Source organism: Erithacus rubecula (assembly GCF_903797595.1).
Source record: "Erithacus rubecula genome assembly, chromosome: Z".
Classification (NCBI taxonomy): Eukaryota; Metazoa; Chordata; class Aves; order Passeriformes; family Muscicapidae; genus Erithacus; species Erithacus rubecula.
This window is the reverse complement of record NC_136661.1, coordinates 12,411,992-12,426,683: the sequence shown is the minus strand read 5'-3', so window position 1 is coordinate 12,426,683 and position 14,692 is coordinate 12,411,992. Positions and strand designations below refer to the sequence as shown.

General features: G+C 40.1%; 1 protein-coding gene across 1 annotated transcript in view; it reads right to left on the bottom strand.

Moving 5' to 3' along the window:
• The window catches only part of LOC306814401 (interleukin-6 receptor subunit beta-like), a 31,345-nt gene extending 16,879 nt beyond the window's left edge, over positions 1-14,466 (bottom strand). The window contains exons 1-7 of the mRNA XM_079330396.1: positions 14,342-14,466; positions 14,043-14,093; positions 11,415-11,526; positions 8,030-8,196; positions 6,911-7,050; positions 522-663; positions 278-360 (exon numbers count right to left, since the gene is read on the bottom strand). Of these exons, the coding sequence (XP_079186522.1) occupies positions 278-360; positions 522-663; positions 6,911-7,050; positions 8,030-8,196; positions 11,415-11,526; positions 14,043-14,093; positions 14,342-14,384 (738 nt within the window). The 5' untranslated portion in view covers positions 14,385-14,466. The remainder of the gene's footprint in view (positions 1-277; positions 361-521; positions 664-6,910; positions 7,051-8,029; positions 8,197-11,414; positions 11,527-14,042; positions 14,094-14,341) is intronic.
• Between the last annotated feature and the right edge of the window lie 226 nt (positions 14,467-14,692).

Genomic DNA, 14,692 nt, shown 5'->3' with positions numbered 1-14,692 from the left:
AGCTCTTAAAATGAAAACATGCTTTTCCCTGGAAAAGACAGGAAGTTTTAGTAATTTTTCAAGATTGTAAGTTGATGTAATTTTTCTTTGTTAGTTTCTAGCCCCTAGATCATCAGCATATACATACAATTAATTCTGTAGCAAGTATACAATATCCAATGCCTTTCACATATCACGTATAGACTCAATACAATGAGAAAGTCTGTTTTTCCCTGCAATGCAATAAATAAATACCATACACATAACAGAAGGCAACCAGACTCAAGGTGAACCTTACCTCCCACTTCAGAAGAACACTTCTTCTTCCTGGAGAGACTTGTGTAGTTCCATTATATGATATTCTTGGCTTGTTCATGAGTTCTGGAAAACATGGAAAAAAGTGGAGACATGCACAAAAATTAATGATTCTGATGTTCATATTTTGAAGAGTATCTGAAAATGCTATTCCATGTGACACAGAATTTGGAAAAGCCTTTACTCTCATACTTACCACCAGTAGGATAAAACTATGTTTCACTTACTGTGAGGGACCAAAATCTCTTTGCTCCAAATGCAAACACAGTTGAGACCATCGTTGGTTATGCATCTAAGCTGAACAATGTATGAAGATGTAGCATTTAAATTCGAAATGGTGAAATTTACAACATTGCTTCCTACAGGCACCTAAAAAAAAATTTCATTGATGTAACAGCAATAAAACATTCTCTTCTATTAATAGTTTCCTCGGTCTAAGACCAATCTTTTGACTCAGCTGAAAGTAGAGGTTCCTCAAATGGGAATTCTTATTCATCAAATAGGAATTATTGCACATTTTAGTCAAGGTATTTTAATTCTTTCAAAGCAACCATCTTTTCCCTGACCTTGTTCTGCTTACTCAGGACAGTAAGTAACCTGGTCTAAGTATTAGTTTTAAAATCAATTAGACATTACATATACTGAAAAATAAAAATGTACTTAATTCTGACCCTTGTAAACATTCTCAAGAACAAGAAGTCAAGGAAAAAATAAATATTTAAAAATCCCTTATTTTTAAACGTGTTATTATGTCTAAATAGATCCACATGGCTGATGTCTTAAGCAGCAGGACTGGATTGAACGTGTGGCTGCCTATGTGCCTTGGCACTGCTGAAGAGATTTGCATCTGCAGCTGATGATGGCACTGGAACCCCAGTAACTGTACAGGGAATGCAGTTTTTTCTTGAAACAAAGACACCACCTATGTTTAAGGAAGACCCTGAGCTCACAAACACAGAGAAAATAAGTGAAAATACGATAGGATACTGTTGTTATCACTTAACTTCCCTAAACTCCCCCCCAAAATAGCCTCATTGTAAGGTGACCAGCTTTTCTCCTTCAATTTCTGCAGTACTTCATTTTTTAGTTAAAGTAAATTAATTGACTTCTGTGGCAGTGTGCTCACCTTCCTCCCCTCCACTTCCCCTCCATCCTGACCTTTATTTCCTGTAATCCTGGTCAAGTGATAACCATTTTTAGCAGCCATAACAGATGTGTCTGGACCAGCGCCTGGCTCAAAGTCAGCTGGGGGCAGACCGATAACAACATGAAAGACAAGGGCTAATTTTAACAGTTCACCCACCTAGTCATAGTGCTAGTTAAGATTCGACTCAAGTCAGCTTTAGAAGAAACTAATATTTGAAGTGAGTATGCATATATATCTTTAAGAGTCTCATTCTACTCTTTAAGTAGTGGACATCCCACAGGCTCTTGAGCTCTCCTGCACAGGAGTGGACTATGGTGCTGGTTTTGCATGGAGGGAGAGGAAGAGCACAAAAGCACAGAGACACAGAGAGGCTGTTTCCTCTATTAGAACTTCCTCTGTGAGCTGCAGGGATGAGTCAGAGGGTTGATTTGGTGGTTGACAGCTTGGGTAGCCAATTGAAGGGTTATTTCGCTTTCATGAATTGCACCTGTAGAGTTAATCCGCTTCTTTTCGCCTCTGTCTGTGGTGCAGGTAACAACCAGGGCCCGGGCTGGGCTTCCTCCCCATGCAGCCTGGCCGGGCAGGGGTGGGGGAGCCCATGGAGGCCCCCCTGCCCCTGTTTTCGGCTGGGGGCCCTGGTGGCCAGGGGAGGCCTTCGCTGGGGTCTCGGTTCCCCCCAGTGTGGCCTCGGCTCGGCCGAGGCTCTGCCGCTGCTTTAGAAGCAGCCAGGAGGGAGAGAGGCCCCAGCTGAGCTTTGCGGGTTCGTCCAGCCTCCCCCATGTGGCCTGAGTAGCCCTGGCACGTTTTCCAGCACGGCCTGGCCCAGCTCCTTCACCTTCTGGGTGCAATTTTAACCCTTCTAAAGCCCGGACAAGACTGCAGATCTCCTGAGCTCCCCTGAATGAGAGGAATAAAACAAGGAGTATACTGAAGTCAGTGAAATGAAAGTTAAGTTTCGAGATAGGAAGAGATTGAAGAGATGCCACTGATAAGTAGCTGAAAACCTTTTTTGTGGGCTATGAGGGGACTGGACTACATCGAAATTCCTCTAAATGGTGAAAAACTACTTGGGGGGAGTTAAAGTCCTTGAAGAAAAAGATCTTTTGCCTAAGGCAATGGGGCTTTCTGTTTTAGAGACTTGGAAGATGGACAGAGACATTTAATTTAATTAATTTAATTTAAATTAATTTAAGAGATTAAGAGAATTTTGTCTCTGAACAGCTTGCCCTTTAAAGTAATACCCCATGTGTGTAACGTAACCTATAATTTAGCTCTAGAAAGACTGTGAAGATGAGAGGAAGTTCACGATTTGCAGATTTTTCCCTGGGAGGATGCAAATTGTGAAAGTGAAGACACCACTTAAGCCTAAACCAAAAAAAGGAACTTTTCTCTCTAGAGTGAACTGAAATGATTATATAAGTGGAAAACTGACTGAAGTGCTCTCTGTATGTTGTTGTTAAGAATTGTGGAAGGTGAGGGAGGGGGGAAGAGGTAATGATCTGGAAATCTTATCCTGAATTTCTTTTTTTTTTCTGTGTTATTAATAAATGTCCTCCTATACCCTTTTAAGTTTTAAGCCTGCCTTGTCCTTGCTCCTAAATACTATCTCTAAAAGAAATTGAATATATTAAAATTGGCAAACCCAAATCAAACCAAGACAGCTATACAATAATATCACTTGAGCAAAGACAGTTCTTCCCAAGGTTACTTCTCAAGGATGAGGGAGTATTCATCTCATCAGATACTTGATAAGTAAATTGGAAATTAATACACTGAAAATTTTAAATCACAATTAAGTGATACAAAGAATTGATTGTACAGATATAAACTGTTGATTAAGGACTAAGTCTGGATCCAGAAGCAGCTAGATTTGCAGGGGCTCTGAGAAGAATTTTATAATGCAAGGGGAGGCTTTTTAAAGTTACATGACCCAATTAAAAGGTCTCTCTCACAGTTCTGTCTGCCTCTATTCTCTATGAAATAATCAAATGCTCCTTGCCATCTACTCTTGTTAAACCCCAGTCACATTTACTATCAAATTGTGCCGGATTTCTGGATTTTTACCAATAAATATATGGCTGCTTCTTTCCTCTGAGTGAAGGGTATTACTCTGTCCATGACAACTTAACATAATTTTGCTAATAGAAAACACTTGGTTGCAAAAAAATCCCACTACCCATAGTATTACAGAAAGAAAGACTCTAAATCTCTACAGAACAAGAGGGAAGTGGAATGGATTTAAAATGCAAATGTTACATTACAGGTACATTTATCCTAAGGTTGACCAACTCTAGCTTTTTACATTCTCTGTGCGTGTATGATCATACTCACTGACTCATCTGCAAGTGGGGCCTATGTTACGTTATTAGAAAGAGATTACAGCCTAAATCCATAGCATCAGTTGGGACCTGAGAGGTGATGAATATTTACAGTAACCTTTACTCCTTTGCTGTTTCTAATAGTCCTTCACAGTACTCAAGTGAATCTTCCATCTCCCTGTCCCTAAAACCTGCAGGGCATGCATTTGTACTGCTTTTAACCCTCTGTTCTTCCACATGCCACATACCAGACTGTCTGCACATAACCACCTATTGCCATAGTCTAGTCCATTGCCAACCATCTAGTCTATCCATTGCACTGCAGGATGGGTTACACAAGGGTAACTGGCTGCCCTAGGATGGTCTAGGACTTGTATCAAGTGAATGAGGGGACCTTTCCAAGACCTAAATGTACGTTGTACTGGGACAAAACATTTCTTACATGGGCCTCTCAAAGTACCTCTTCTGAGATACAATGAGAAATGGGAAATAGCAGTCAGCTACAAGAGAAATCGGGACAGTAATCTGAGACAAAACAAAGAACAAGGGAGATTTTTGTAGTGAAAAGGAAGCAAAGAGGCTCTTGGATGAGTAGTGTTTCCCAAGAAGTGGGAACTTTGCTATTTTAACAGTTTTCTTCTTGGGATTATGTTCTACTTGATAAATGTTATTTAAAAACTGATTAGCACATATGAAATTAACAAAACTTGAAAAACAGACAATTTTTCTACTACATATCATATCTATGTATGATACAAATCATACATATGTGCCTGCCTGCTGGAGAAGCCTTTGCTTGATATGCTGGATGGGAAGGGGTAGGGTAAGTAGTCACTGCTGCTACATGTGGACATTATTGAAATTAAGACTCATTTTCCATCTCTTACATATTTCCTTTAGTTTTCTACTGTGCTGTTGCTGTGCTGTATTGCATGTCCTAGAATGCATCTGGAACTGATCTGTATCCCATAACATCCTTCTGTCCAAACTGGATCGTGATGGATTTCATGGGTAAACTGTTATGTGGATTATGAAGTGGTTGGATGGTCACATCCATGACCAGTGTCTCAGAATCCCAGTGGACATCAGTGACAAGATGTGTCCATTGGGGTCCGGAGTGGGTGTGACTAATGTTATTTAATATCTTCAGTAGTGACTTATGGGGGTCAAGTGCACCCTCAGTGAATTTGCAAATGCAAATTTTGCAATTTGCAAAAGCTGAGCGGTTGACACTGAAGGATGGGATGCCATCCAGAGGGATGTGAAAAAGCTCTAGAAGAGAGCCCATGGAATTCTCATAAAGTTTAACAAGATCAAGTACAAGGTGCTGCACCAGAGTCAGAGCACCCTGGTACCAACACAGGCTGGGGATGGACAGATCAGAGCAGCCCTGCCCAGAAGGACTTGGGGGTGCTGGTGGGTGAGAGGCTGGACATGACCCAGCCATGGCACTGCCAGCCCAGAGAGCCAAACGTGTGCTGGGTGCATCCAGAGCAGAGTGGGCAGCAGAGTCAGGGGGATTCTGCCCCTCTGCTCTGTTCTGCTCTGCTCTGCTGTGGTGAGACTCCACCTGCAGTGCTGCACACAGCTCTGGAGTTCTTTCTGAAGTTCTCTCTGTTCTTCTGTCTATGCAGCAGTGGAGGAAGGTGCTGGAAATTCTTTTAACTTTAGCACAATAGAGCATGACCCCTATATTTGTTGTTAGTGCTTAATATTGTACATACAGTGCTTAGTACAAATACCAGCAATTAATGTGGCCTTGTGCTAACTCCCTACATCTGTGACTAATAAACTTGTTCCAGTTAATGCTTTCTTGTTTACTTCAATCAGTGATTTAATGTGTACTAACTATCATCTCCGTTTTGAGAGCAATGATTGTGTGTCAGAGCAAAGAATGATAAGAGAAGTACATTGTAACCTGATGACATATTTGAGATACTCCCAAGGAGAAAAGATTAGTCAGAAGACCTGGAACCATACCCAAACAAGTGGAAATAATTAGCATATATGCATGTGTTCAGGAAGCATGAAAATACAATAGTTTCAGGAATATAACCTGGTTTCTTAGGTTACTGACCATGCATGCTTTGAAGAGAATCACCCATACATTCAGAACTGCTAATGAAATAATGTTGACCTCCTAAACTAACAAATTTGATGGAGAGTTTATTTTAGAGACAGAGTGCCCAGTACAGGCAGGACATGGACATGGTGGAATGAATCCAAAGGAAGGCAACCAGACAGATCACTGGAATGGAGTACTACCCTGTGAGAAGAGGCTGAGAGAATTGGTATTGTTCAGTCTGGAGAGGAGAAGGCTTGGGGAGACCTTGCTGTTTCTTTCCAGTACCTCGAGAGAACTTACAGGAAAGACAAGACAACACTATTCACAAGAGCCTGTAGTGACAAGTCAAGGGGCAATGGCTGTAGACTGAAAGAGACTAGGTTTAGATCAGGTATTAGGAAGTAATTCTTCACTGTGAGGGTGGTGAGACACTGGAGCAGGTAGTTGTAGATGCTCCATCTCTGGAAATGTTCAAGGCTGGTTTGGATGGGGCATCCTGGTCTACAGGAGTGTGGCCCTGCACATGGCAGGGCTGGTTGGAACTAGACGATCTTCAAGACCCCTTTGAATCCCATTCATTCTATGATTCTATGACTGTATTACAGAGAAATTAGTTCTCTTCTTTCCAAATAAAGAAATCTGGAATACTTACACAAACCAGAAGTGTGTAAAGTATGAATTACTGCCTTCAAGAACAGCAACCTCATCACTAATCTGTTTGAAAATGCAATGATGCCAGCTAAAAGAACAATATTGTAAATCACTGAAAGTATGATTTTGATCTGAGTTTACATGGCATTTCTGACATTCAGCTTTTGCATCACTGGTAGTTGTAGCATCTCACTTGCAGGTTAATGAACCAGATAACATACTATTCTATTTTACTTTGTTTAAAGTTACTATTCTCTCTTTCCAAAACATTTAATGGTTTGTTAGAACCAAACTAAGGTGCCTTACTAGGATCTAACTACAAAGTGACTCCTTGCTGTGCCGCCTTGCAATCCTTGTGCTGCACGTAATGTGTGCAGCTGAGCTGATACTGAGGTACCCTATATTCTCATGGGATTGTCATGTGGAGGTACTTACCAGTGTCCAAGGAGCAGATTCTGTGAGTGCCTCTCTGTATCTCAGCTCATATGATGTATTAGCTGTGGGCAGGTCCCACTTTATTATCAATTGGTTTGTGATCTGATAAGCATTTATGTTAGATGGTGACAAGCACTTCCCTAAAATGGGGGAGATAGAACTGTTAAAAATGCAAGAGAAGCAGGAAAACTTTACTAATTATGTCTGTTGAGTGTGGTCTATAAAAATGGAAAGGCTTGGCACAGAATACTGAACACTGCGACACTTCAAAAAACCCTGGAAATTAGCAATTACTTGATCTTTATGGTATCAACAAAACGCTGTTGCTCCTCTTGCCTTTCTTTTGTGAATGCTTCTACTGATTTCAGGAACAATCATTTTCTAAACAGTTACTATTCTGAGTGAGGCTGAAGGGCAACATCGAAATGTCAAGTGTACCTGTAATCTTAAATTGTATTAAAAATATCTAGAATATCTTTAAATTTCACTAAGTGCAATAATACTTTAATATTTCTCTCCAATAAACTCAATGTGGCCTAAAGTCTTCAGTAAAGGTGATATTGATAATTTGGATTGTACTGGTAGCAGTCCCCAGCAGTGAGAAACATTGTTTTTTTCCTGGACCATGATTAATCTGAGCAGGTGAAGTGCTGAGTTCTCAACACTAGTTCAGTGCCCAGATAGGAAGGGAACCTTTAAATAAAAGGGCATAATAAATAGGACTGTTTTTTTCATCTTTCTTATAGCACTGTGTAATGGGTAAGTGGTCTTAGAAAATATGAATTTTGAAAAGGTATCTCAAAATTCTGATGTGTTATATCAAGGATTCCTTAGTTGCACAGTGCTGAGTCAATCTGCGCTTTGTAAACCAATATAAAGAAATTCAGAAAACCATCAAACAGAGAATAGAAAGCTGGTTAAGTATTTAAAGTAAAACCCTCCTCCCATAAAAGATGATAGACTTCTGTTATTAACTTAATTCAAGAATTCAAACTACGTCTTAGCCCTCTGAATCAGTAAAAACAACAGGAGTATTTTGAGAGCTGAAATTTGGAAATAACCTTTATAGACTACAGCTTTAAATGGGCACTGCAGTAACATCTTGTGAAGACGCTGTACCTGCTTTGCTTGGTAAAACTGAGATGTTCTTTCCTTTTGCACACGTATCATGGGCATAATTCACTGCTATCCAAATGGATGCAAATCTCTCAAGGTAGAGATTCTTTCGTTCTATTGTGATGGAAGGTGATGATGTGTTTCGTCTAAAAAGTTTTCGTATTTTGTTCCTTCAGAGGAAAGGAAGCAGAATGAAAAAACATTTTATTGAATTATAGTTATTCTTTCCTCCCCTGCCCAAGAAAGCAGAATTATAGCAACTGATAGCTTTACAGATAATTCTACACATAATTCCATTTCTGAAATATTGAAGGTTCACCTTGAGCAGCTTGAAACAGCAAGATTAATTCCAGCACCCAGTAAACCTAGCAAATTTAAATATGCAAATCCTTGTGTTGTGTGGTGGAGAACTGTTGAATTTCTTAAACTTTTAAGACATAGCATAATACAACAAGATCCGTATGACCTTCTCTTGTACTTACAGTGGGATATAGAGGGCATTTTGAAGGTATAAAATTAAGTTAGACATTACTTCATAAAGCCTTTCCTTGTATTGCAGAGGCACCCAGGTTCCTTTTGAACAGAAAATTTCCCAGTTACATGAGCCTAAATTACCATAAAGTTATGAAAAACCTCTTATGAGTTTTATGCTTATCTTCTGACTTCTGTCCTTGCAAATTATCAGAGTTTGACAGAGATATTTAAATGTCACCTGAGTTCTCAGCGCTGTAGATTTCTCCTGGTATGCCTAATACAGCACAGGAAGCCCAAGAGTTTTAATGCCTTACATACAACTTTGCTGCTTATTTTTTTTCCCTGTCTCTCTCATTTAGTCTCTGACACACACAGGACAGGTTTTTCCAAGGTTAAAATTGTGCAACTTCAGTATTCTTAAAGACTATCATGCTAATTGCCTAGCTATGCATTTCAAGTATTAAATTACACACATCATGATTCAATATTTAATACCTAAGAAAAACCACTTGGAGGTTTTCCCTTCTTCTGCTTCAGGGTAGTTGTGAATCAGACATTAAAATTTCAAAGCATGATTTTGAATTCTTGGTTGGAACTTTTCTGTGGGAGTATTTATCTTTAATCTTTTTCTTCCTGACAACTAAATCATAAGAAGCAAGGACAAGGAACTATTAAAACGTCAAACTAATGTTACATGCAGGAAGGGGTGATACCTTCTCCTAGGCAAGTTAAAAGCCCTTTCACATGTGCGTTTTTTTTCTTTCATTTTAACCCAACAGATGAGGAGATAGCAAGTTTGTCTTCAGTACCACTGTGTGGAAACTTAGGAGATTAAGGTTAAAGTCTTGACTCTGACTTGATGTTTCCAACACCTCTTCAAGGGAATTGTCTTCCTCTGCTCCCACTGACATCCTCTTTCATTCTTTTTCTGCCTTATCTGCTCATGACATCAATCCTGCAGCCTGGGAACAGCACAGTATGTTTTTGGCTTTGGACTTGTAGAGCAATTAGCTTACAAATATTTCAACTGATAGCATCTCTTCAGAAACAGAGCTGTTTCATAGATGTTTCTACCAAAAGAATTGGGATTTTTTGAAGTTCCAGGAGGCAAGATGGCAAATGCAGTGGAATTTGGTGCTTATTGCCTGCTGCTACATCCAGTGAGAAAATATTGATGGTAATGGGGAGAGTAACCTCAGCCTTGAGGTAGTTGCTTTGCTCCTCTGCAATATAAAAATGATCACCCTGGGGAATTTCCCAGTGCTATGACATTTTCTTAGCTTTGGGAGATACTCCTAACCACAGCTCATTTTGAATGACAAGGGGTGGCTATGTGGCAAGATAATCAGCAATGAATATCAGAATTTACAACAGCATACAGTGTTGTACCCTATGTACCACATGATACAGTCTCATACAGGCAAAGATCATGTCTTCTGATCTCACGTCTCTCTTTCTGAACATGCCCCTAATGTCATGGGAGATTCCACATATCTAGATATTAAATGAGGAAATTCAATTTTGCAATGCAGCTGCAGCTGGAGATACTGTATTTGAGGTAATCAGTTCAAAATCAATTCTACAAGTTCATTCCATCTGTTAAACCCCTACTTGAGAATTCAGAATTACCAGAAAGTGTGCCACATCTGACATCTCCTTGGGTACATGGTATAGCAAAATACGTACTTTGTAAAATAAAAGCTGAGTGTGTAGTTTATGTTTGTGTGTTTTGTTTTAATTTTTTTTTACTTAGAATGCATCTGTGCTGAATAGTCAATAAAAGTCAATAGCTGCAAATTAAAGTAATTGAGTAAGCTGATCTTTGGCAATAATGCTTTAAACAGTGTGCTGGAGGCATGGTAAGATGTATAGTGACTTCGCATTGGGTTTGCATGGCAAGGTTTTGGGAGCAGGGGACAGTTTGTACAGAGATGGCTTCTGTGAGAAGCTGCAATAAGCTCTCCTCATGTACAACAAAGCCAGTTCTAGCTGACTTCAGGACAGACCCACTGCTGGCCAAGGCTGAGTCCGTCAGCCATGGTGGTAGTGTCTCTGGGATAATGTATTTAAAGGAGGGAAAAAACCTGCTGCACAACAGCAGCTGGCAGAGAGGAATGAGAACATGGAGCAGCAAACAGCAGCACACACTGCAGCATGTTTGCAGGCCCTGTGAACCCCTGAGCAACCTCCTGTGGAGCAGGCTGCTCTCCAAGGGCTGGCACCCCATGGAACAGACTACACTGGAGAAATTAATGAGGAAATGCAGCCCCTGGGAAGAATTCATGTTGGGGAGTTCATGATGGACTGTCTCCTGGGGGAGGATTCCCACGCTGGACCAGAGGAGTCAGATGAGAAAATAAGTGACAGACACAAAATGTGATGGACTGACCACAATCCCTTTTCCTGTCCCCCCACAATGCTGAGGTGGAGGAGGGAAAGAATTCAGGAGAAAAGTTCAGCCTGGTAAGACAAAAAGCATGGGGGTGGTAGGGGATGGGCAGAGAAGGGGAAGATGTTTCAAGTTTTCAGCTGTATTTCTCATTACTCTACTCTGATTTAAATGTTAATAAATTAAAATAATTTTTCCAGGTCAGGTCTGTTTTGCCCATGACAGTAATTGCTGAGAGATCTCTTCCTGTCCTTATCTCTACCCATGACCCTTTATGATATTTTCTCTGCCCTGTTGAGGGCAGGAGGAGGGGAGGGATAGGACAGCTTTTGTGATGCCTACCACTCTCTTACCAAGCTCTTACAAATCAATAGGTATTGATGAGAACTGACAAAAGGTATTAACCAGCATTGTGTAACAACCTATAACATGATGAAATACACTAGAGCAAAACTCTGGCAGATGGGAATCACATCTAACAACAATAAGAACTTTTTGTCTTCTGATATTATTTGTTAGACTTACCATTTTAAGTATACAGTGTAATTAACTGTATTTTCAGCACTAGGTACAGGCAGCCAGGTACAGGTTAGATCCTCACTTAATTCTTTGTAACACACCAATTCATTGTCCCAATCTGGAAGATGAAAACATGTGGTCTGGAAAAGACCTATCACAGGCAACCATTAACTGACTCAAAGGGACTATGGATAATGAAATCAAATACAAGCCAGGCTAGAACTGGTCGACTAGACCCCAGAATTCAAAACTTTGAAACCATCAGTCTCTAGCTGAAGCTCACATTATTATTGCTGGATAAAAATTATATTACTTTTATACTGCCAGCTTTACAAAGAACACATTATAACACAGTAGGACCATAAGTTTATTATCCAATTACTTCTTATTAATTTTTTAAGAGAAATGCAGGGCTTTTTTTTTTTTCAACTGAACATACCCTTTTTTCAGTTGATGTGAAAGTAAATACTGATGACATTGTTAAAGGAACTTGCTTTTTATCTTTAGTGGTTAAGCTTATGTCAGTATATCAAAAATCTCTTATCAGAAATGTTAATGATAAAATATGACTGTTGTTCTTTTGCTTTGTTTTTTACTGTCTGAACCATTAGTTCAGAAGAATCAGTCATGGTGTCTCAAAGTACCACCTAAAGGACTTTCAAAAAGGACTTAGATTTTTTTTGTTTTTGTTCAGAAATGTGGACAAGGATCTCAACAGGCATAGGAACGCTTCAGGTGAATTTTTCCTGATCAGTAGAATCACACACCTTTCATATCTGTTTGGTTTAACAAGCTGCCAATAGGCCAATCAGTCTTGAATAAGAAATGTTTTGCCATGTCATAAGTAAATATGAATATGTTTGGAGCTGGTTTTGTAGCATAGTTATGGCATCTCACAACTTAGATTATGAGTTAAAAGATCAGTTCTCTTTTCCTCATTTCCTCCTACAACCTGAGTTACAAAGAATCCTTGGCATTCTTTTCATCATTGAGATGGCAAGTACATATTTAAGTTAAAAGATCTTTTGGGGAAATAAAGTGTGTCAAATGACTATAGCACTGACTTTAATACCCTCACCTTGTGACACTTCTCTCATACTAAATGAATAATGCTTTTCTAATGAAGTTATGCTGTATCAGTTCAGGAGTGTACAGGTTCCTTTCAGGAAGGTGAAGATCATGTCTTCCTTATTTCCACAGCAATGTGAAACATTACAGAATTCTTTGTTTTTCTAGTCTGGCCACTCAATCACATCTTGGCCTCCTTACCTATGAACATGATGTCTGTCAACAACAGAGAAAACAGCAACAGCTTTTACATTCTTCTCCTGTTTTACTCTGAGTTAAACCTTACACTTAGTATTTCTTTATTGTTGTTTTGAAGAAACACCTAAAAATAAAACCTTTTTGGAACCGCTGCAATACTTCATATCAATACATTGGTAATATACTGCTCCTGAAACTGTTTGAACTAAGAGTTCTATTAACTCAGATCCACATGCTGTCCACCATGTTGCAGACCTGTCTCTGCTTATAGAGGAATAGGGGTTGTGCTTGAAGTTTTAAACAATCCCCCTGTCTTTCTCTATGAGGCTATGGTGTTAGAGCAGACAAAGAAAAAATAGTAGATTTCATGTGTGGAAATAGTGTATTAGCTCAACTAACACCCCAATGTAGCCTCTCACTCCTGATATACTTAAGTTCTAAGTTACTTTTGTCCAGATGAATATAGTTAATCTTGCACACTTTTATTTTCACTTGTCATGTTTGTGGATATTAGTTCCACATGCACATTCATTTTTATCTTAGTGCTTCCTTTGTTTTACTGTACGGCTCCAACTTAACATGTATCTTACTAATTCTTCCCAGACCTATCTGGGAAGTAGTACTAGAGTTCTATCATGCCTGTCCTCCAAGAGCTATGAAAAGAAAGAAAAATATTTCTTTGTTCTAAAGAAAACATAGTTCAGCTTCTTCACCAAAAAAAAACACAACAAACCCCCAAAAAACCAAAGCAACCAACAAAACAATCAACAAACCAAACCCCAAACCACCCACCTTTAATTGTTTTTCACTCTAGAACTGTTTGTTTTTCTTCCTGAGCATCTGGTTTTCTCACTAATGATTTAGTGGGGCTTAATCTGGCAGGTTAACTGCAAGGACTAGAAAATTATCTGTGGCTGATTTCAAAAGAGCATAGTCCTCCTGCAGATGTCTTGCCCAGTGTCACTGTGTACTCAAGACCTGTCGTCTCTGCTGCGCCTGTGAGCAATCAGGATGTTCCTGCCTATAATAAATCCAGCACAAAGTACAGCAGGTGACCACCCACCGCTCTCTACTAGTTTCTGTCAAAATGTTCCTTCTCGCCACCACCAGTAATTTCCCAGCTAAATGGAAAGCAGAGATCCCGTCGCACACAAACACCAGCGGCTCTTCAGGACGGGCGGCTCTGTGCGGCGCGCCGGGTGAGCTCCCACCCAGCTGTGCGGGTTATCCCGGGAGCCCTGCCGTCCCCAGGGACACCTGCCCGTGCTGCCCCTGCCTTTGGGAAAGGCGGGCGTGCTTTTAGGGGAGATGCTTCCCTTCTGAGCCCGGCGGTGCCGCGCTCAGCGGGGACCCGAGCGATCCACCCACCTGGCAGCTGCCGGCAGAACGGAGATTCCCAGTCTGTGCAGCGGCAGGGATCTGGGGAGCGCAGAAAGGAAGGGAAAAAAATCAAATACACGCAAGAAACAAGGAAAGAAAGGAACTGCTGGTCAAGACAACCACAAATAAACTAGGAAAAGTGTTAAAAGTATTGCTGGTGGCTGCTTCTCCTGCTCACAGAATTTAATTTGGTCATGATTTTGTTCCTATGGCCTCATCCTTGAGTAGCATTAAGGATTTTTACCGTTCATAAGCAGCAATAAGCTGTGCAGTATATGAAAACTCACCTCTAACAAATAAAAAGATAGCTGCCAGCAGAGAGCTCTTCATCTTCTCTGTAAAGAAGCATAATGATTATCATCAACATTACGCTGTCTTCAGTCTATTTTTCACACTTCCTCCTCAAACTTCCTATTCATTCTAAACCTATACTGCTACTGGCTGAACATAAGTTAGAATTTTATTAATGACAATGGGAAGGACACTTGAGTTCTGTGTTATTTATTATACTGACAAAATCCTAAAAATCTTTCTGGAAAATAGGAACTCCCCACCCCGGCTTTTGTAAGCACTCACAGTGAGATACGTGGTGGTGTCTGCAGTATCAGCAGTGCAAACTGAATTAAGCTCATAGGTGC